We start from the raw sequence: 23962 nt of genomic DNA on the forward strand, positions 1-23962 counted from the left end.
TAGGTTTCCCTGTGGGAAGGCTTAATTGTACAGACCTGTGGATCTGATTACCAGGCTAGACTGGCACTAGTGAGTCAACAAGCCAATTAGCTGATTAAAAGGGAAGCTTTATAAAAAGGCATAGGAAGGGGTGCTCATGAAGAAGAGAAGGAAAGCTAGGAGAACCTGACAAATGGAGTGCATTAAGTAGAGATCCTTATTCCCTACTTCTCCCCCTCCCTTTTGGAGAAGGGGTTAAAAGTGTGGAATCCTGACATTATTAGTGGAAGGATTAAAACACTGTAAATAAAATATATGGTAGAGTTTACAAGAACAAAGCCTGAGAACTGTCAGTGTTCATAGCGGAGGTGAGGGGTGTAGCATGTGTTAATACTCTTCCTTTACATTGCAAACTAATGGTTCTTATCTGCCTCTTAACTATCTAGTTTTTAGGTGTTAATAGCCTATTTGTCGATTTTCAGTTTTTCCTGTTACATACTGGCTCAGCTTTCCTTTTGAAATTTATCTACCCACTGCCTCTTTCTTACCACCCCCCTCCAATTTTTTCCATTCTCCCCCAGCCTCCTTCCCTTATTTAATTTTCATTCTGGACATCCACCACTCAGGTCATTTGAAGAAGTGGGCTGTGCCTATAAAAGCTCATGATTCCATCTACATGGTTTGTTAGTCTTTCAAGTGCTACCAGACTATTTGTTGTTTTTTAAGTTTTTACATTAATATAGTTACTAGTTCTGCACTTTTGTATTTGAGTTCCTTCAGAACTCTTGGACAAAGATCATCTAGTCCTGAGGACTTATTACTATTTAATTTATCAATTTGTTCTAAAAGATCCTCTGTTGACTCCTCAATCTGGGAAGGTCCCTCAGATTTATTGCCTAAAAAAAGTGATCAAGAACACATATGAGTGCACATGAACAAAGGAAGTTTGGAGTTCTTGGTGGCTGGGGTTGTTTAGATGCAGTAGTTATCAAACTTTTTGACCTGTGGCCCACGTGGCTCAATGCAAACCCTTCTGTAGACCACCAGCTACTAATGGAAACTTGCCGTTAATTATATAATTATGCCCGAATCATTTTGCTAGTTCTGCAGCTAGGGAGAACGGTTTAATTTAAGCAGTAAGGAAATAAATATTAATTGAAAGTATTAAACAGATTACGTATTCATATTAGTTTACTAAACTTTATTTAAATTAAAATAACATTAATTTATGTTCAACACAAAAGGTGACAACATTATCTTTATTTATGGCAGGGGTAGGGGACTTTTTTTGTGCGGGGACGTTATTGACCCACAGAAAAATCAGTCAGGGACTACACAAGTGAGAAGCCTCCCCCCAAAAAAACCCCTTCATAGCCCCCCATTCCTAATGATGTGGCTTTCGAGACACCTCACTCCCTTGGAGATCCAGCCCCACTGGAGGAGGGGTAGAAGGCGCTGGGAGGACTGAGGTTCCGGGTTTCCCATAGGCCAGATTAATTCTTCTGGGGCTTGGGGATTAGTGGATTTTATGGACACACTAGGCTCTGGGATGGGGCCAAAAATCAGGGGTTCAGTGTGTGGGACTGGGATGCCAATGAGTGGGATAGGGATGGGGTGCAAGATCTGGGCGGGAGATGTGGTAGAGAAAGGGGGTAAGGGTGCAAGGTCTTAGTGGGAGGTAGCGTGCAGGAGCAGGCTGGGAGTAGGGTGTCTGGCTGGGGGTGCAGGGTCTCGGTGGGAGGGTGTGCACGAGTGGGGTAGGGGTGCAGACTCTGGGCATGTGGAGAAGGGGGACACTTACTTGCTTTTGTGCCCCATGTCACTCCTAGGCACTGTGTTCTAGGTACGCCCTCCTGCTGCTCCCATTGGCCAGTTTCTGGCTAATGGGAACAGCAGAGGAAGCCTCCAAGCAATGCATCTATGTACGGTTGTTCCCCCAGCCAGAGGAGGGGGAGTGGCAAAGCCACTTCTAGTTCCACTTCTTTCCCGAGAGCCCGATTGCGCAGCAAGGCTCGTCCCCCCATTCCCAAACAGGAAGTCCGCACTGGTGTTCCCACCTCGTGGCAGGGAGAGGGCACGAGGCTGGAGTGCCAGTGCGGGCTCCCTGCTACAGTGGGAGGGGGAGGGGAAGGGCAGCGCTGGAGCCACGGACCACCTGGAAGACGTCCATGGACCACTTTGAGAACCACTGAGCTAGAGAAACCCGTAAGGAGTAGATGGCCACTGTCAAGAAGGGAAAATTTAAAATAATACCACGTATCAGCTGGATTTTCTTTAAATTACAAGAGTAATTTAATTACACTGCAATAACTGAATGCTTCACAACAACACAAAATGACAGACCACCTAGGTAGTCCCCGAACTAAAATTTCATGTAGGTATGATTTTTAATGCCAGTTTTAGCTGTGGACAGTAGGTGTCCCTACTCCCCATTCACAAAGAGCCACAGTCCATCATGTGCCTCTATGCAAGTACAAACGGAGAAACTGATTTTAAAATTAGAGCTGTTTCTCAGCTAATAAGAAAACTAATTGAACCTCAGAAGTGTTAAGCTATTTGCTTAAAGGCTTCCAGATACACTGAAGAGTTCCATTTAAGAATCTTCACAGTAACTGAGCATATGTGAAATCTCTAGCAATTAGTCCATGGGGCATTTGGTAAACACAGGGCTGAGGAGAGAATTACTGGGACACTGGGCAAGGTGGGAGGGGGCCTGGCTCCATGCCCCTGGAAGAGGCAGGGACAATAATGGAAGGAGCAGGGCTGGGGATAGCTTCCCCAAGCTAGCTCTTCAGGGGCACACAGCACACACTGCCCAAGTCTCCAGAGGCAAGTTAAAAGGCCCATGCCTCTGGCCACTGCTGCTGCCCTATTTGCTCCCCCACTCTCTCTGCCCCCTGTTAGTGGCCCTTGGTAAACATCTCTCAAAAGTCATATATTTTTAAAATACTATATGGCTATGCTTCTCATTGCTACCCATATATGCACTAAGACCAGAGTCTTGCAATTTCGCTGCATGGAGGATCCCTGTTTCTGCATATAGCCACATGGAAATTCAGGCTAATGCCTCCCCAGATCTCTTTTCAGCATCTGGATGTAAATCATGTACCAAACTCATTAATAAAGAAAATTGATATTAACAATGCCCCCAAAATCATAATTCCAACCTCAAGCCTGCCTAACCAAATGCATAATCCCATAATGATGCAATCAACATGAGGACAGTAGGTGTATATAGGAACATAAATTTAATTTGATCAAAAAGTAGCAACATTTTCCCCAAAACCTCACTGCACCAAAACACGTTACTCTTTTTCTTAAGAGATCAAATATACATTGATGATGGTGAGCTCAATGGTAAGAAATAGGATTGTGTCTGGATTGCTTTGCTTGTTGAAGGCATATGGATCGATCTGATTTCTCTAGCCAGGTTCTCATTGTGCACCAAAATTATGTTCAGAAAAAAAATCAGCGGGGGCAGAGCATGGAAAGGTCATTCCTTATTTTATATAAATCAATGTTAAATCAGAGCTCTACTGGGATTTTTTAGTAAGGGAGGAAAAGCCCCAGGGCAAAGTCACTGTATATATTTCAAGAAAGCCAAAACACAGGAGTTTCTCATTACACTTGAATGCACTTGACTTTTAAAAATTTGCTTATATTTGAATCAATCATGTAAAATACACCAGTACAAATCACAAGCTGTTAGAGAGTCAAGCCTTTGACACTTCACTTGAGGTGAAAAATGTTTTTAACATGACAGCAGATTTTTTTTCCTTGTAAAACAATGTTTCTGAATAGGAGAGAGAAAAGGGATTGCTTGTTCAAACCTTACTATAAGGGTATCTTGGCTGTTAATTGATAAGCCTAGGTGGTAACAAAATTAATTCTGTTAGGACTTGATCTGGACACTAGAACAAATTATTCTTGTCTTGCTATAGGCATACCAGTAATTCGGTTTTCAATTTCTCCTTGCATCTGGAGGGAGTCCACGTAAATGGTCCTGTTTCCAATGATTCGTGCACATGCAATTCCCCTATAAGGCTGACAGAACCCATCTTCATGGTAATCTTCCCTGCAAAAGAGAAGGGGATTTGATAAGTGCATCTGTAGATGTTCAACTGTCCCAAGGGAATTTTTTAGGAAATATATTCTTTAAAAAAACCCAAAAAACTGTAAATCTGAAACTCTTCAATACTTCCAGGTGCTTTCTCCCTCTGCCCAGCTTCACACCATGTTGGAAGTATTTATGGGGGAATCACTGCACACATCAAATTCAAGAAAAAGTAAAACCCAAGAATAATCTCAAAGTCATATGCTAATGGTAATGGGATTTGACAGATGAGCCTATTAAAAAGCTGTTAGACTGAGATGGATCTTGTTACATATCCTCATGCACTGCTGGCATCTGACTACACTCAGTACAAGTAGGCAAGCAGTTGGCTCTCATTTCCCAAATCCTTCTACAATTTATTTCCTTATGTAAATGGCAAAATAGGACTTGCCCAAGATTCAATTAAAACATAGCATAATTCTGGACCAAGACTTGGATATACATAATGAACAGTAATCGGTGGTTAACCTCTTTCCTCATCCTCCTCAATTAGATTTGGTGCCAAATTCCCCTTCCAACACACATTTTAATGCTGAGTTTGACTCTTCCGCCAAATTTTGCTCTCTCTTACACTTGTACATTGTTGTTATCTTAGCACCTAGGCTAAAAATGGTCTCTAATGTAGTTCCTCTAGATTAACACTGATATAGCCAAAAGCATAAATTGATTCTTTTAACTGAGGAACAACTTCAAAAGCATGGAATACACCTATATTTCCCCTGTTCCATTTTTAAAGTGGTGTTCAGATCTCTCTACAATTTAGAGCTGCCATGGTTGATCTGCCTCATTTGTTATCTTATTGTGAGGTCACCACCTGTTTTGCTCTGCCAGTAATGCCAGCCTTGCTCACCCACCTGTGTGTGTCCTCTACACAAATCTTCATTCTTATCCCCATGCTGCCTTCTTACTGGAGAAATTCCTGACCAAAATATGCAAAACCACTTCCTTAAAACGTACTCCTCTCGCTCAGGATGTTAAATCATGTTTAATTGGTTAACCTGTTAAATATACTATGCTTAACCAGTTAACCAATTAAACAGGGCACAGGCAGTCTGGTCCCTCCCACAGCAGACAGGGAGCTGCTTCAGCTCCCACTGGTTAACAGTTAACCGGAATGGATGAGGGTTAGCTGGCTGAAGTTAACCTTTCACATCCCTATCTGCCATAATATGTTCAGAAAGCTGCCAGCTAATAAAGGCTAAGTGTGGTGGGCTGTGACCATTACTCTGATTGGCTAGGAACTGCACACATAGCAGGTCTCTGCCCAAAACAGTCCATTATTTTTGCTACCCCCTTCAGACAAAATGTCAGGAGGGGCAGGTGAGAGAAACAAAGGAGAAGCAGAAAGCTCAGTAGAAACTTCCCTCAGTTCATCACATTGCCCATCAAACTCCACAGATTGCTCATGGTAAAAACAGTTCATCTCAAAATCCCAAAGTAAAACAAGGTCACAACAACACAGCAACGCTTCAGTCCCTCAGGAATGAGAGGAAGAACCAGCCCAGTCAATATAAATTAGGCCCAGAAACAAGAGCTTGACTCTGGAAGGAAGTACCCTGGAGTCAGGGAGGATTCTTAAGCCAGCAGGTCTAGTTACGTGATACTCAGCAGGGAGCACTCTTAGGAGAGATGATCTTTGCCCACATACTCAGGGTTCATACTGATTGCAAGATGGGGTCAGGATGGAATTTTCTTCCAGGTCAGATTGAAAGAGACTCAGAGAAGGGTGCCTTCTTATGCAGCATGGGGCATGGGTCATTACTTGTTTCAAATTAGTGTGATGGTGGAGTCTCTGGAATTTGAAAATCATTAAATCACATTTTGAGGACTACAGTAATTCAGCCACAAGTTAGGGAGCCATTACAAGAGTGGATGTGTTACGTTCTGTGGCCCTCAGTGTGCAAGAGGGTCAGATTTTGATGATCAAAATGGTCCTTTCTTAGCTTAACTGTTTTTATCATGTGGTATCTGTGGACTGTGGCACATTTTATGAATAATAGGGGATGAATATGCTCCCGAGACAAACACTTCATTTTACAGGCAAATAAAGGGGACACAGAGGCAATCAAACCCATCACCTTGTGGCCTCTCACAAGAGGGGCCACCCTTATTATAGATGAGGGTTTCCCAGCCTATGGGTCGGGACCCAAATATGGGTCGCCATTGCATTTCAAAAAGGTCACTAGGTGGCTCTTAAGGAGCCATTCACACATTTCCTGAATTGCCCTGGGTCACACTTCCTGAATTGTCAGAATGGGTCCCCATCTGAAAAGGTTGGGAACTACTGTTATAGGCTGACAGTTATTACATATTTGCCAAGAGCCTAATACAATGGAGCCCTGACCTGGTTGCAGCCTCTAATCCCTAACACAGTATACATGTTAAACATCAATAAAATAATAATTCATCCTCAAAGCTGAATGAAGACTGACTACCACAGACACATTTCACTTTTCTCCAATGGGGAACAACAGACAGGTGGAGCCTGAAGCTTTCAAAACAATTTAATTGCCACAATGAACTGCTCTCAGTTGCATACTCATTATCCTATTAAAACCTCATTTTTTAACAATTCCTAAATACCCCCAGAGTCTAAATATCAAAGTAGTGCACAATATACACAGTCAGCCCAGACCACCCCAATCATAGGAAGTTAATGATTTCCATAATGAGCTGCATGAATATGAAACACCTATTTGACCTCTTTTACTAAAGCAAAGTTCAAACTCTCCTCCTGGAAAACAAAGTGAACTAAGAGATGTATGTGTAGCTATAGCTCACACTCCTGACTCCACTTCTCTGCCAGCATCAAGAATCTGAAAGAACAAGTAATCTAAATAATAAAGTGTTTATGACAAGAGCTGTATGATCACTCAAGTTCTGTTTATTTATATCTGTCAAAACTCGTGAATACAGTTCAGATATTGTGTATGTTAATACAGATTTTCTCTCTGGAATGTTATTGTCAATTACAGATTAGACTAAATTATAGCCACTATCTTGACAGTAGCACAAAAGTTAACAATCTGACGTCAGAGATTCTGACAGAAGCAGGACTCTGTTATTCAAATGGCACGTTCCACATTAAACCTTTGTATCTCTAATACATTCCAGGCAAAGCACTAAAATGAGTCTGATGAGTCCATCTGAGAACTTGAAAGAAAACTATCTCAAATGTTTATGGCTTAATGCACTAATAGAGCACAAAATGGAATATTAGCTGGTGTCTGCTACACATCACCAAATCACACTAGGGAACAGGATGACCTGCTCCTTATGCATCTAACTATAATGTGTAGGGGAAAAAAGCTGCATGATCATAGGGGACTTCAGTTTGAGCAGCATATGATGGAGGTCTCATGTTGCCAGGGCTGAAGTATTACTGAAATTTCTATACATTATAAATGACATTTTCCTAACTCAAAACATGCAGCAATCAACACAGGGGAATTCTATTTTAAAACTCATCTTGACAGATAAAAAGGTACTTGATCACAGAACAAAAAAATAACAGTAGCTTAGGTACAAGTGATCATGATTTGGTGATATTTATAATGTGCAAACAGAATAAAGTCAAAGCCAGTCATATGTATTCTGAGCCAAATCAGCTGCGAGGAATAATTTAATCAGAAAAATGTGGAAGATAATTGAGAATAGTTTAAGAACATTTTACTATTTGCCCAAAGGAGCCACAATCCCATAGTCAAGGAAGAAGGCCTTACTGGTGAAAATAACTACCTGTTTTAGACAGGACCTGAAGGTAGCTATAAAAACATATTACAAACAGAATCATGGGGAAGCTGACTAACAAATATAAATCTAAAGTTAGGAATTATAGAAAATTAGTAAGGGAGATAAAGGGACACAAGGGGATCTCCATGGCCAGCAAAGTTATGGACAGTAAAAAATGATTTTTAGAAGCATATCGGAAGCAAAAAAGAATCCTAACAATGGCATTGATCCATTATTAGATGGAAAAGATAGAATTATCAATAATAATGCAGAAAAGGCAGAAGTGTTCAATCCATATTTCTGTGATGATGTAGTCTATTATACAGGATAACACTTTTCCTTTCACTAGTACCTCAGGAGGGTGTTAAACAGCAGCTATTACATTTAGACATTTTAAACTTTCAGGCTGAGATAACTTGAATCCAACAGTTTTTAAAAAGCTGGCTGAGGCGCTTACTCCACTGTTAATATTGATTTTCAATAAGGTTTGGAACAAGGGTAAGTTCCAGATGACTGGAAGAAAGATAATATGTTCCCATATTTAAAAAGGATAGAAACAGGATAAGCTGGGTAATTACAAGTCTGTTAGTTTAGCACTCATCCAGGGCAAGACAATGAGACAGTTGATATGGGGCTTGCTTAAAAAAGAATTAAAGGAGGGTAATATAATTAATACCAATCAATGCAGATTTATGAAGGATACATCTGTAAAACTAATTTTTCTTTCGCAGATGAGATAATTCATAAAGTAATATTGCTTTGATTTCTGTAGGACGTAATAATGAACAACTCTGCCTAAATAACTAGAATTATACAGAAATTAACATGGCACATTAAATGGACTAAAAGCTGGCCATCATCAAGTGGGAGTGTTTCTAGTGCAGTTCTGGAAAGTGCAGTTCTGGTTCTTGGTCCTTTGGTATTTAACATTTTTATCAATGGCCTGAAAGAAAACAATCTTCACTGATAAAGTTTGCAAATGAGTGACTGAGGGAGTGATCAATAATGAGGACAGGTAATTCACGCTAAATGATCCGGATTGCTTAGCCAACTGTGCACAAACAATATATGTTCTAATTCATAGAAACATAAATGTTCTTAGATGTATACAAAGAAGGTCAGCCACATTCATAGGACAGGACTCTGCTCACCATGGGATAATCAGCAGAACATGAGTTTGCACTGTCATGCTGGGGCCAAAAGGGCTAATGAGATCTTTGGAAACATAAACAAGAGAATCTTGAGTACGAGAAGAGAAGTTATTTTACCTCTGTATTTGACACTGGTCTGACTGTTGCTAGGATACTGTATGCAGTTTGGGTGTCCGCAATTCAAAAAAGGATGCTGATACATTGGAGAAAGTTTAGAGAAGAGCCACAAGAATGATTAAAAACAGCAAGCAAATGGTCTGGTAGCACTTTAAAGACTAACAAAACATTTCTGTTTACCTAACCATAATCTCACAGATCTGAAGGTGGCGGTCTTGTCACAGGCCAGCTCCTCAAGCCAAATACAGGGAGAAAGCTTAGAATTACAATACATATGCAAATGCAATTCAATTACTGATGGACTTACTCAAGATACAGGGTGGTGGACCCCTTTATCGCTGAAGGTGCTAACAGCTTTCTGAATGGTATCTTTCCTGCCTTACCAATCTATCCACTGACTTTGATCTTTATCTACTCAGGTTTAGCACCCTTTCTCCTGATTATATATCTATCTATCTATATCTATATATAAAGTGAGAGAGAGAGAGAGAGAGAGAGAGAGAGGTAGGGGGGTGGGCAACAGAGCATCTTTCTCTACCCCCGCCCCGCCCCCCCGCCCACTTCCTTTCTCCTATTTATTTTGAGTTTTCTTATCCCCTAGTCATAACTCAGGTCATCTGAAGAAGTGGGCTATGCCCACAAAAGCTCATGAAACCATCTACATGTTTTGTTAGTATATAAAGTGCTACCAGACCATTGGCTTGCTGTTTTTTTTTCTGCAACAGACTAACTCGGCTACCCTCTGAAGCTCAAGAATGATTAAAGGATTAGAAAACATGCCTTACAGATGCAAGAAACAAAATCTCCTTAGCTAAACCAAGAGAATGTGAATGGTGACTTGATCAACAGTCTGCAAGTATCTATACAGGGAAAATCTATTTTATAATGGACTCTTCCATTCTAGCAGAGAAAGCTTAAATGTGATCCAATGGCTGGAAGTTGAAGCTAGACAGATTCAGGCTGCCCATAAAATGTAAATTTTTAACAGTGAGAGTTATTAACCAGTGGAACAATCTCACAAGGGTCATGGTGGATTTTCCATCACTGACATTTTTAAATCAAAATGTAATGTTTTTTCTAAGTGATCTACTTTAGGGATTATTTGGGCGAAATTTTCTGGCCCGTGTTACACAAGAAGTCAGAATTTATAATTATAATGGTCCTTTCTGGCCTTGGAATCAATGAGTAGGGACAGAATACTATGCTTCATTGAATCTTTCTAAGAAAGGTCATCATGTTCAACAAAGCTACAGAAACAGTAGCACAGACAGTCCTCTTCCTCCGCCCCCCCCCCCCCCCAAGCAATAGTCGATTAATTTCAGTCAGCTCTGCAGATATTCTGCATGGGGTATAATGCATAAAGCAAAAGTACATGGGGAATTGCTGAAAGAAAACAAGAAGGGTTTCATTCTCCATTCAGATAGAATTCGTTGGAGTCACATGAAGCTTTTGATACTTCTCCCAAACCATTCTTATGCAGCATAGGTCACTTGCTGGTTCAAATTAGAGTCATGGTGGAGTTTCTGTAATTATTTTATCTATTATTATTATTATTATTAAACATGTCTATTATGATAGCGCCTAAGGATAAATCAAGAATAGTGCCCATCGTGCTAGGCACTATACAAACCCAGAGCAGAAGAGCCATGATGAGTTTACAATCTAAACAGACAATACAGTCAGGGTGGAGAAAAGAGAATAACAAACAATCAGAGTGAACACGGGGATGGCAGCGAACAGCAGATTGGTGTCACAATTTCTTTTTGGGGATGGTTGGGTAGTTTAGGTAGAAGAGGGACCAGTTAAATGGACAGGAAAGGAAAGGGAGAGGGAACACTGGGGAGGGAAGGGGACCAAGGGGAACAGGGCAGGTGAGGAGAAAGCATGAGAAACTGCTGTGCAATGAAGAGACTATGAGAGAGGGAGAAGAAGGAGGTTGCAGCAAACATCCAGTGTTTTCCACATGGTGGTTGGGTTATCAGGTGTCTTGTTTTGGACAAGAACACCCAGTCAAAAAGGGACCCTTGTACCTCTGGTCAGCATGATTGATCAGACCGTTAAAAATCTGATGGGTGGCACAGGCAGGTCCCCTACGCAGCTGCACCTGGCTCCCAGGAAGCAGCTGACATATCCCTCCAGCCCCTAGCCACAGGTGCCATCTGCACAATTCTTGTTGGCCATGAACTATGGCCAATGGGAGCTGTGGGGCCAACACATGTTGCTACTCTTGGGAGCTGCCCGAGGTAAGCACTGCTCACAACCCACAATCCCTCCTGCATCTGAAAGCCCTGCCCCTATGTGGAGACTTGGGAAATAGAACCTAGATGGGGCTACTATAAGGAGGATATATAACTGGCTGGATAACTGTTCTCAGAGATAAAGTTAAAAACCAACAAATGGTCTGGTAGCACTTTACAGACTAACAAAACACGTAGATGGTATCATGAGCTTTCGTGGACACAACCCACTTCTTCAGATGACCGGAGTTTTCTCAGAGAGTAGTTATTAATGGTTCACAGTCATGCTGGAAGGGCATAACATGTGGGGTTCTACAGGGATCAGTTTTGGGACCAGTTCTGTCCTTCATAACTATTTAAATATTGGCATAGAGCCTTGTTCCTTAAACTGTGTTCTGTGGAACACTGATGTTCCGTGGGGAACTCACAGATGTGACGCAACTGTTAGAGAAAAAATAACGGCTGCTAGAGCTGCTGAGACGCAGCAGGTGGTGCGAAGGGTGGAAGAGTGGTGATGCAGCAGTGATGCAGCTGGAAATGAGGTGGGGCTACCCACATTCCTCCTCGCATGCTTCTGTGCCCAGCTTGCAATTGCCTGGGAAAGCTCCGCACCTTGGTGGCACCCCTTACCAGAGGGGAGGAGCATTGCAGGGCCAGCTCTGGCTGTCTCTGCTGCTGGTCTGGGGATCCTGCCTTCCAAGGGAGAGAACTGCCCTACAGCCGCCACCCCAACTGGGTCTTTGCACCGCTGCCTTTAGCCCTTACTTGTTACCCAGGACAGCTGAGGGGGTCCAGATACAATGTCCCTTCTTTTTTGGACAACCTTTTTTTTTTAATTTAATGGATAGCAATTGACAGGTTATGTTTGGGATCCTTAGATTAAAAGAGATGTTCCACTTTTCAAAAGATACTTAAAAAGATACTTAAATTATCATTGGGCAGCGAGCAAATATTGTCGTTGTCAATAAAAGTGTTGTCTGGTGCTCAAGGGGAAAGGTATGTGTGGTTTTTTTTTTTTTTTTTGCTCAACCAAAAACTCTTGGTGTTCCTCATTAAAAAAAAAATTATTGTTTGGTGTGCCTCGGTCTTAAAAAGTTTAAGAAACACTGGCATTGAGAGTTCTTATAAAGTTTACAGATGACACCAAGCCAGGAAGAGGTGCAAATGCTTTGGAGGATAGGGTCATAATTCAAAATGATCTGGACCAATTAGAAAAATGGTCTGAGGTAAATAAGATGAAGTTTAATAAGGATAAATGCAAAGTACTCCACTTAGGAAGGAACAATCAGTTTCACACATGCAGAATGGGAAGTGACTGTCTAGAAAGGAGTACTTCAGAAAGGGATTTAGGGGTCATAGTGGACCACAAGCTAAATAAGAATCAACAGTGTGACACTGTTGCAAAAAAAGCAAACATGATTCTGGAATGGATTAACAGGAGTGTTGTGAGCAAGACACGAGAAGTCATTCTTCCGCTCTACTCTGTGCTGATTAGATCTCAATTGGAGTATTGTGTCCAGTTCTGGACACCGCATTTCAAGAAAGATGTGGAGAAACTGGACAAGGTCTAGAGAAGAACAACAAGAATGATTCAAGGTCTAGAGAACATGAGCTATGAGGGAAGACTGAAAGAATTGGGCTTGTTTAATTTAGAAAAGAGAAGACTGAGAGGGGACATGATAGCAGTTTTTAAGTATCTAACGAGATGCTACAAGGAGGAGGGAGATAAATTGTCCTTCTTGGCCTCTGAGGATAGGACAAGAAGTAATGGGCTTAAACTGAAGCAAGGAGGGCTTAGGTTGGACATTAGGAAAAATTTCCTAACTGTCAGGGTGGTTAAACACTGAAATAAATTGCCCAGGGAGGTTGTGGAATCTCCATCACTGGAGATATTTAAGAACAGGTTGGATAGACATCCATCAGGGATGATCTTGATCAGGGCTGGGCAAGAGACTGTCAGCGGAACGGATGTGACCCCCCTAGCTCTTTTACTCTCTCCCCCCAGTCAGCAGCCCTTGATTGGACTGCTTTACTAATTGTTCTCTCATCATCTAGAGTCTCTCAATATTACTTTAACTTTATAGATAATATACTATCACCACTTAGACAAAGACATCAAAGAGAAGATCCACAAAACAAAGGGGCCTTTCTTAATGGAAAACCTGGAATGGCAAAAAAAAATAAATATGGTGAGAATGTAACATATGACTGTAACACAATCTATTGTATGCAACTGTCACAGCTGAATAGGCTGGAGGGCATATTAGAGGAAAATGCCCTAACAATTGAAGAGTGACTCATGGAAACTTCATTCTATATTAAATTCCTTTCCTGGAGATAAATAGGAATAGAGAAGCTAATTAGAGCCTAAAATGGGCATACACTTGGAGTGCCTGACAATAAAGAAAGATCAGACCCAGCAGCTTTTGTTGAAAAAACTGCAGAGTATCATATGTTAATAGATGTATCATATAATAATAGTTGTTTTAAAATCCAAGACCGAACGTTAGGCAGCAGGAAAACACATGATGGCACACAGATAAACAGAAGATGCACAGAAACATGATGGCTTTGAAATTTTTAACTATTAAGCAGGAAGGTTCATTGAATGCACTTTGAGAGCACGCACTGCTAAGAGAGACCTAATATTAGCTAATGAGAGCTTTCCTTCTTTCTATCTGGGTCCACAAACTCAAGCTAGAACATAAGGAAAACATACATTAAAAATCCCTTTCTTGAAGAAGATAGAGATACCACGCTCTTTCCTGAAAAGATGGGCATCAACAACAAACAGGAATTCTCCCACTAACAACATTAATAATTGACTAACATTTACTTAAAGCAAATTAAGAATATGAATTATTATCTATCATATACATTTAGAACACTGTTGATAGCCTGTTCCACTGTCACCAATAACTGTGGTTGCGAGTTTGTCACAGAGGTCATGACTTTCTGGGACCTCTGTGAGTTCTGCAGTAGCAAGTGTGGCTGGCTCAAGTAAGGCAGCCCCTGGGCCAGCCACTGCTAGGGCGGTCTCAAGCCACCATGGCCCAATTCTCTAGCAGCAGCAGGAGTTTAGGTGTGGGAGATGGTTGGGTATGGGGGGGGAGAGGGAGACTGAGGGCTTTGCGCAGCGCTTACCCTGAGGGTTCTCTGGAAGCAGCATCAAGTCCCTCAGTTCCTAGCTCCGTGTGCTGCCTCCACCTGCAGGCAATGCCCCTGCAGCTCCCACTGGCTGCAATTCCTGGCTAATTGAAGCTGCAGAGATGGTGCTTGGGGAAGGAGCAGTGCCGGAGTTAGGAGCTGTCCTGTGCAATCAGTGACTGGCCCTGTTGGCCCCCACACAACGTGGAAGAGAAAAATCACATGGATGAAATTCCAAGAGGACAAGAACCAGACTTGCGTAGAGGTGGAAGCAGCAGACTGGAACAGGAACCTGGCTGTGAGAGAGCTAAGAGAGAATGTGGCTGAGAATGGAGAGCCTGGAACAAGGAGCTTGGGATGAGAGGGGAAGACTAGGACTACAAGGAGTGTGGTGGGTGAAAAAAGGGGCAAAGCAGGACAAGCAGATGGAGGTGATTTAGCACTGGGATAGAGTTAAAAGGGTCTCACTACTAGAGAACACTCTCCTCCACAGACTGGAATGGGATCCAGGGATTCCTGAATCTCACTATTCTTCGGTGGCCAGCAAATATCTGCACAACCCACAGGAGAATTGCATCTCTCATCCCCTCTAGCACTGGTCCACACACAGGATGAAAACTTGCTACGGCTCAGTTACTCTGTTAAGCTCTAAGGGCAGAGAGCCATGTGTAGGAGCTGAAATTTCCAACGCTGATGAGCCACACAGATGTCAATATAATTCAACACGACAGGTATTTTTTCAGTTTGCTTTTTTAAAAAGCTCAGAAGACACACCAATCTCAACCACATGCCTCTGGAATTCAAGGGAAGTTTAGCTCAAACAGCTCCTAACTACATTAACAGAAAAGGTGCAATGTGCATTCAACTCTGTGCTGGCCCAGCTCTTGGCTGGTAAAGAATGAGAGCAGGGAGCAAAAATTTTGAATTTGCCCCCTGGTGGAGCAGGTGGCAGCACATGCCTGGAGAGTGTGCTCAGGGACAGCTAGGACTGCAACTGCAAGAGGTGACTGTGCTGAAAAGCAAGAGGCTGAGAAGAGACCACTCCTTTCACATATGCACCTAACATAGCACAAGTGTAATCTTAAATAGGGGATGGGGAACCTGTTTTGGGTCGGGAGCCACTGACACACAGAAAAATTAGTTGGGGGCCGCACACAAGTGAGAAATAAAAAAAAACCCCAACAACCCTCACTGATGTGACTCCTGACTGAGAAGGAGAAAGACACTCCCCACATTCCCCTCAGATACCAGAGCTTGGCGAGGAGGGGGAGAGGGGCAAGCTAGTAGATTCTGTGTGCTCCAAGCCCATAGTGGGACAGTGGGGGAAGGGAACTGGCACTCCAATGCACGTTCCCCAATGAGGACTGGGGGCTGGATCCAATCAAGCTGGGGGCCACATCTGGCCCCTGGGCCTGAGGTTCCCCACCCCATCTTAAATTACTGTTTTTAGTTTTTGTTTCTTTTGATTCTAAATGGATCACAGGGTGCTCATCATCATTTATTTTTAAAGCATCCTCCTTTTTTCTGCGTCTTTCTTCAATTATATTTCAGTGGCAACATCCATTCCTCTGAACTCTGGTACCATATTTTAAAAATAACTGGAAACTTGTCCAAAGCTCTGGTAAAGCAAAATGGCTTACGTTCAAAGGTCACAATTGTTTTTTATTTTGTGATTCCTTGCCAATTCAAAGTTATGCCAATTTACTGGTTATAAGTAGAGGTATATGGCAGCTGCATAAATTCACCTAAATATAAGTAAAGTTAATAACTAATTCATCAAAACAAATACAGGCAGTCCCCGGGTTACGTACAAGATAGGGACTGTAGGTTTGTTCTTAAGTTGAATTTGTATGTAAGTCGGAACTGGTACATATTGTAGGGGAAACTCTAGCCAAACATTTCTCCAGAGCTCAGTTTTATTCTCCCACACCTCACTTCCCTCAGTCCTTTATTCTCAACCTGAGGTGTCTGCTGAGGAAAGCCGCTCCGCGTCTCTCTGGTCTGCTGGGGGGGGGGGGGCGCTAGCTTTGTGTCTCCCTGGTCTGCTGGGGGGAAGCAGCTAGTGCGGGGTTGCCTCACCCGTTTGTAAGTAGGGATCCGATGTAAGTCGGATCCATGTAACCCGGGGACTGCCTGTACTTAGAAAACAAATATTGCTCCTAAAAACTCCTGTAGAGGCAACTCACACTAGTAGGTCTGTTCTCTTTCCTCCACTCAAAACTAATAATGGAAGAAAACACATTATTTTAATAGCAGCACCTGGAAACCTCATAAGGTTTTACATATGAATATCAAACATGCTGCTGACAGCAATCAGTAAGTGGGAGAGTCATTGGAGCCCTAGGCTGCAATGTTGACTGAGTTCACCACAGACCATTTTGGATCATATTTTAAAAGCAGCGACAGTATTCCAATCCTGCAATCTTAGAATACCATCCCCAAATAATGTTTTCTTCTTTAAATTGAGATTCCAGGTAAATTAAACAAGCAGTTCAAACTATGCTTTAGTGTAATCTGTAATAAACTGTAGCTCACCACAACAGAGGAGAGAATGGAAGGATAGAATGTGGGTTTTTTATTAAAGAATACAGGAGTTACCTTTATATTAAACTCAATTTCCTAATATTATTGACAGTTCATCCACACTTTTCCCATTTGATGGGAGGCTTAGTAACTTTACATACACTTCATAAGCTTCTTTTAGCTCTTTCAATATTGCAAAACAATAAGCCATACTATTGGCACTTAGTGCATCACAAAGAGGAACTTTATAAAGCTGATTATGGAGAATCAAGTATGATAAAAAAAGGTCAGAATTTCTGTAGTTCAATATATCAAGAAAACAGTTTCACAAATATACATTTAATGCAGCAGGAAAAAGGTTACCTCACATTCTGAATTTGGAAGATACTGATTTTCCAACTGTAAATTGGGGAAAGATACATCTTGTCGATTTCACAGGTAAACAATTTTGAAAAATTACATTTGAAATTTCCACTCTGATGTTTGCAGACGTAGAAACCAAAACTGTCAAAAATGTGGCTCTGAAGTAATTGACACTTTGTTTCCTATTACTATCAGACTTAAAAAATGTCAGAAACATACAGTGGTTACTCTTTTTGAGGGGGGGGGGGAGACTGTTAAAAGTTTCACATTATTTTTAGAGAAAATCTCCTACATCTCCTACAGATTTTAGACACAGATGGGTATTAGAAACATATTTTTTAGATCACACATAAGTTGGAATTTTTTAACCTATTTTTGTTAAACACTAAGATAATTTAAAATGTGTTTAAAAGAAAAGGTCTTTTTCAATTTGTTTACTTTGTACTATGTGTTTCACTTTTCCCCAAATACAGTCAATTAGACAAGTTTCACGCACTGTATGGTTCTAACAAAGAACAAAAGGGAGTAAAAAAGCATTTAAAAACAGGAAAGTGTGACTCTGAAACCATAAAAATTGTCAGAAGCCTTCTGGGCAGGTGTAATACCTGAAGCTACTTTTAACTCATCTTTTGAAGTTGACTAAATTTTATGATATACAGTTTCTCCTCTGTCTTCTTGTCTCCCCCCACTCATGCATATCATTCACCCAGTTTAAGGCCAGTATGAATCCTAAGGCACTCCAATTAAACTCAATGTGGCATAAAAAGCTGCACAGGAAGTCACAGGAACAAACAACTGCTCTTTTGTAGGGGACTCAATAAATACTTTAAAGCCATTTAAGTTACTGAACGGTTGGAGTTAAAAATAAATTCAAAACAAACTAAAGATCATCAGGGATGTCCAACAGCTGCAGAAGTGGAATAAGCCCAAGGGCTATCACTAATTCGCATATCAATTTACATACACACATTTTTAAAAAGTAACAAATGCACAAACAAGCCCTGTTTCACTTGTAACTTCTTTGGTAGAATAATTCATATTGTTTCTTTGAGCTCTGCAAAAGTAAGTACCTGCTGCTAATCAGCTCTCTTCCCAACCTGTGTTCCCTGGGAAAGGGCACCTGGGAGTCAAATTTTATGAGATCTGAGCTGCATTTGGCCTTTAGCTATATACTGTGCACTTTAAGTTATTGCTTCCCACTTGACCACTGTGATAGCATGCGGACTGTACTAAAAACAAACTGTAGCTCTCTAGCCAAAGATATGTGCTGACCTCTACTGCATATGAAGGAGGTGCCTGTGGAACACTAATACAAGCTGTGTGTCAAACCTCCTACATGGTGACATGAGACATTGCGTTTATATCTGTCAACAAGTTTACATTTTAAACCCTTAAGCATGGGATTTGTAGGAAAACAAACATTTACCATATTTTTATACTCTTATCTTTCATCAAATGCTTTGCAGCACCGTATGTTGTAGCCCACGTAAAGCAGGGTTGCAAGTATTATTTCCAAACCCTTCAGACAAGCTTAAAAATTGTGAAGTGTTTTCTGGAAACAGATGGCAGTTTTCCCACTTGCATATGCTTACAGCAATAAAAACAGATAAATGCCGCACAAGTTGTAACAAAAGAGAGTCAGCTTTTAAGGACAAATAAGATAAATGTAAATGCTCTATCCTCTGACCTACAAACAGACCCAAAAGTGTCATGTTACAGAAATATCCAATGGCTCAGATCTTCAGCTGTGGCAGATGAGAACACAGAACAAATAAAGGAGAGGAGAGGCATCTTTTGCATTTTCCTCAACCCTACATTAGCTATGTCCACCATAGCCTTAATTTAATGCAGCCTAAAGTATGCTCTAAATCAGCAGATGCCTTGTAGGTGGGCTGCACTTGAGCTCAGCCTTCTCCCACATCCATCTTCCCAACCCCACCCCGCAATAGGGAGCATCAGCATGGGCTTCCTGCTGGTGGAAAGGGGGGATAAAGAGAACCCCGAGCAGCCCTGCTGGAGCCAGCTCACAGGAAACAAGCTGAGCAAGAAGCAGCTCTACTTGCTGCTGCTGCTCCCCCTCCCTCAGCTGGAGGAACAGCAGCAAATGGACGCACTGCTTGGAGGCTTCCTCTGCTGCTCTCATTAGTTGGAACCCAACCAATGGGAGCAGCAGGAGGCCACGCCTGGGAGCAGTAAGGGGCACGAAGACAAATAAGTGGTCCCCTTCCACTCATGCCCGGACTACGGAGGTAATAGTGTAGTCGGTTAACTGAGATGCAAAAGCTTATCGGTTAATGCTATAGACTACACACATTCCCCCCACACACTCCTTACCAGTTTATTTTTTAGCAGGATGGCCAGCAGCCCAGCTCAGTCATGGCTTGCACTGGATCCTGGATCTACCCCCACTGCGGCTCTGCATTTAAAGCATATTAAGAGCCAGGTGGGCAGGCAGCCCAGCTCAGTTCCAGCTCCTGTCAGGTCTGGGAGCTCAGACCCTTCCCCCCGCAGACAGGGGCTGCCCAGGGATTACAGAATAGTCGACTAACCTATAAGAATCCATGAGGCTAATCGACTATTCATTTAACCGATATTAACATCCCTAACCCAAACCCTGCAGCCCTACTACCCTCATGCAACCCTTCCCCTGACACACTCACCCTTTCCTACACCCCACCTCCCACCCAGACCCTATACTCCCATCCCTATCTTGTAGGGATAACATATTAATGTATTAAAAATGATTCCCCCAAGTGGAAGTGACTCCCCATAATTTGTTCCTCACAACTTAAAGTGTTTAGATTTATTATTATTATTATTATTATTTGTTAAGATTGTTAAATGTTTAGATTTATAATTATCGCTCCTCTAGAATATAACTTGGTAGGAATATAATATAATATTAGGATTATGTAGCCAGAAATAGTTCCCCCCCCCCCGTGTCCCAGGGCATGCTCAAGCTTGTGCAAGGGGTCTGCTTGAAATTAACATTGTAACAATGCATTGTACTCTGCTCTGGGAGCCAAGCCCTGTAATTTACTAAGGGCATTGTTACATAATTGACACCTGTCTCTTCAAACCATTGTAAAGCAATACATTGTAACTATCACAAAGTGAAACAATTGGAACTGTAACTAACTCAGAATTAGGGAATGTATGTAAGAGAGAGAGTGCTTTGATGATGGATGAATGGTTCGAGAGGTCCCAGCCTGAGAATACAGCAACAAAGGGCTGAAGAAGGCGTCAGGTGCCAGTGCAACCAAAAGGTGTGAGGTCCACCCGATGAGATCACTGACGAGCACCTGGCAGCCACCCTGAAGACATCAGCATGATGCAGCAATTTCCATAGACTGGCATAGGAAGAAATTCCTATAAGAACTGGACTAAAAGACTACGGAGTCAGAGTCCAAGGTTCTGCTGCCAGCCTACCAGGAGCTTCAGATGCACATCTGATCAGGACTTTGCTCCCCACTGCCATCACTTGTGTACAGAGTACCTGGCCAGTATTCTGTCACAAGCAACTTCCAGGCTGGTAACTATAACAAATACACAGAACCTGAATGAATGGATGAATGAATGTTTATATGTATAAGGGTTAAGTAGTTAAACAACGTTGTTTGCTTCTATCTTTTCTTTATTTTTTTTATTATTATCTTTACAAGAAATGTGGCTTTTTGCCTTATCCCCCTCATAAGATCCTGCTTGCTTTTATTGGTACAACAATCTCACACATTGGCAGTCGTGTCCCGCACATTGAACCCCTCATTTTTTATACCATCCCAAAGCCTGGATGGGTCCACAAAATCCACTACCCTGGAACTCCAGAAGAGTTAATCTGGCCTATGGGAAGCCCTGAACCTCAGTCCTCCCTGTCCCTTCCACCATGGTGCTGGGGAGTGAGGTACCTCACTTGGGGGCCATACCAGTGAGGGTTGGGGTGTGTGTGTGTGTGTGTGTGTGTGTGTGTGTTTCGTGTGTGTGGTCCCTGACTGATTTTTCTGTGGGTCAGTGGCCTCTAATACATTAATATTATACTTTACAGTATTTAAAATGAAATTTGGTAAGCTAACATGAGAAAGTTAAAGCGCTTAATCAGTTTAATAAATTGAATTAATATCTCATTTCCTACTGGTTACATTTAGCCATTCTCCCTAGCTGCAGCACTAGCAAAATGGCTCAGGTGTAATTATATAATTAACAGCGAGTTTCCATTAGTAGCTGGTGGTCTGTGGGAAGGATTACATTGAGCCACGAGGGCTACGGTCCAAAAAGTTTGAGAACTGCTGCTCTAAATGATGCCAGATACTTGTGTGTACTAGGGGCCAATCTGACTGCTGGAGCACTGTACAGCATAGGGCAGCTTTGGCCAGTCCCTTCTTCATAAGTCAATAACAGGAAGAATGTGCATAGGGAGCATGTTATTGTAAGATCTTCTCAAAATAAATTAACCTCCTATCTACTATAGATTTGAGAGAATTTGTTCACCCACCAAATTTGGTATGCAGCTTCTTCTTATTGTAACTAAAAGCAACGTAAGGGTTGGAGATGATGTTAAAATGCATTTAATTAAGTAACCATGTAAAAGCCAGGTGTGCTCATCTGACCAGGTGGCTGTTCTCAGAACATGTTCCATGGTCACATGCACTGGGGCAGCGGAAGACTGTTGTGAAGCAGCCAGCGCAGCTTGCTACTATGGCTAAGACGGGTAGAACAGGGACCTTTATAGATCAGGATAAAGGTCAAGCAGGCATGAGTTCAGGTGAACACAGGACTGGAGGATTTTTGAATCTGGGACCCAGGATACGGCCCTTGCTCCAATCCACGTTACAAACTGGCACAAGCCATGCCATTGCCAAAGGAACGTTAATACCCACAACACTCAGGTGTGCTAGGATTCTTGCCTTGAAACCCACATTTCTGGGGTTCAGATGTGGATAGTAGAGGGGCTCTCACACAACCACCTGCTTGGACCTATGTTCATTTGTCACTGCAGACACAGCCCTAAGATGTAGGTGGCCATCTCACATAGTTACTATAGGTATGTCTAGAAAGTCTTCAAAGGAAAATTAAAACCTGTATGTCTGCCATACAATTTTATACAATCTTAGGTTTTCATGGAACCCTATAGAATTCGTCTATATTGGAAGTCCACAGTCCTTACCCTAAGTCTACAGCCCTTTTTCACATGGTCAAAGATGACGCTTAAAAACATGTATGACAAATCTTTGATTGTTACAGTCTTCTAGATAGCCTGGGTCTCAGCATAAGAATATGAATTAAAGGAAAACATATACGATAGATTATATCAAACAGATAAAGGTTGTTTATTCTGTAAGACTCATGCATTGTTTTAAACGGAGGTACAACTGACTTCAGTGTTCTCACAGAAGTGTACCTTTTTGAAAAAACACTAATGCCAAGAGGCACGGAACTTTGCTTCAGACTGAAACAGGCCTGAAAGGCTAAAGAATAGAATGAGTCTTTTGTTCTACATGGATTCCTTCTGTACTTTAGTCCTACTGGCTGTTCAGAGACCCATCCCTCTCTTCCCCTTTCCTTGCTTCATACTCCCTTCTCTCCTCTTCCCTGCCATGTCTCTGCAATGGGTTGCTTCGTTTTGTTTTGTTTTTAAAGTCACTGGCAGCCAAAATGAAAATAAATTCTTGAAAAACAAACAAACCCCAAGATCTCAAAATACAATGAAAAAATACATGAATATACCTGGATATACCTGGAAAACACACCCATATTTTCAACTAGAAGACATACAGATAGTGAGCCCTAAGAAACTACCCATGTCAGCAGCGGCGGATTTAGGGCAGGGCGAGCGGGCGGCTGCCCCGGGTCCCGCACTTCCCGAGGTCCTGTGCATGCGCCGTTGCACCACGGCACATGCGCTGTATCAAAGGGGGGGCTCTGCGAAATTTCGCTGCCTGGGGCCCTGCGGCGCTACCCTGGGCCCCGCAGCACTCTCATCCGCCCCTGCACGTCAGAGTGACATTTGGCTAATCTCAGAGCATGGTAAAAGTGGTTAAAAGCAGTCAGATTCTCTAATTAGCAAGGTAACTAACTCCTGGCAGCTTATGTCCCTGATAGACTCTTCTGGCTGCTGGGAATAGATGGATCATCCCAGTCAAATCCCACTTTCTGCAGCTATGTCTCCTATGCAAAGCAGTTACAGGAGCCTGAAGCCGGCTCACATACTTTTTAAATAGACATATTAATTCCCGAAAACAAGCCATTAATTCCAAACCATTTAAAGACTGCTCAAGTACACATACTGCCACCAATCATAAAAAGCCACGATGTTGTTATGTGTTCATACAACTCTGACAACTTCTTCATTCATATCCACCAACCAAAACACACATGCCCTCCCACTGCCACACAAAATATGCAGTCTTTAGTTCTGACAGAAATGGGGAAGGGGCAAGAGCTGGGGGAGAAGGAAGGACTCAAGATGGGTGGGGACAGGCAGGAGCTAGGTAGGAAGAAGGAACAAGAGAGTGAAGGATCCATAACCACTAGAATTCCTCAATTATATCTGCAGGGTCTAAGAAAACTCTCCTACAGAACTTAGAACTGAACCTATTATTCCT

The 23962-nt window shown here is 42.1% G+C and overlaps 1 protein-coding gene across 2 annotated transcripts in view; it reads right to left on the reverse strand.

Moving 5' to 3' along the window:
• The window catches only part of ROR2 (ROR family WNT receptor 2), a 216744-nt gene that overhangs the window by 11124 nt on the left and 181658 nt on the right, over window positions 1–23962 (reverse strand). For both annotated transcript variants that reach the window (XM_075931901.2, XM_075931902.2), the window contains one exon: window positions 3927–4054. In XM_075931901.2, coding sequence (XP_075788016.1) covers window positions 3927–4054 — 128 coding nt within the window. The remainder of the gene's footprint in view (window positions 1–3926; window positions 4055–23962) is intronic.

Source organism: Pelodiscus sinensis, chromosome 6 (assembly GCF_052426305.1).
Source record: "Pelodiscus sinensis isolate ZL-2025 chromosome 6, ASM5242630v1, whole genome shotgun sequence".
Taxonomy (NCBI): Eukaryota; Metazoa; Chordata; order Testudines; family Trionychidae; genus Pelodiscus; species Pelodiscus sinensis.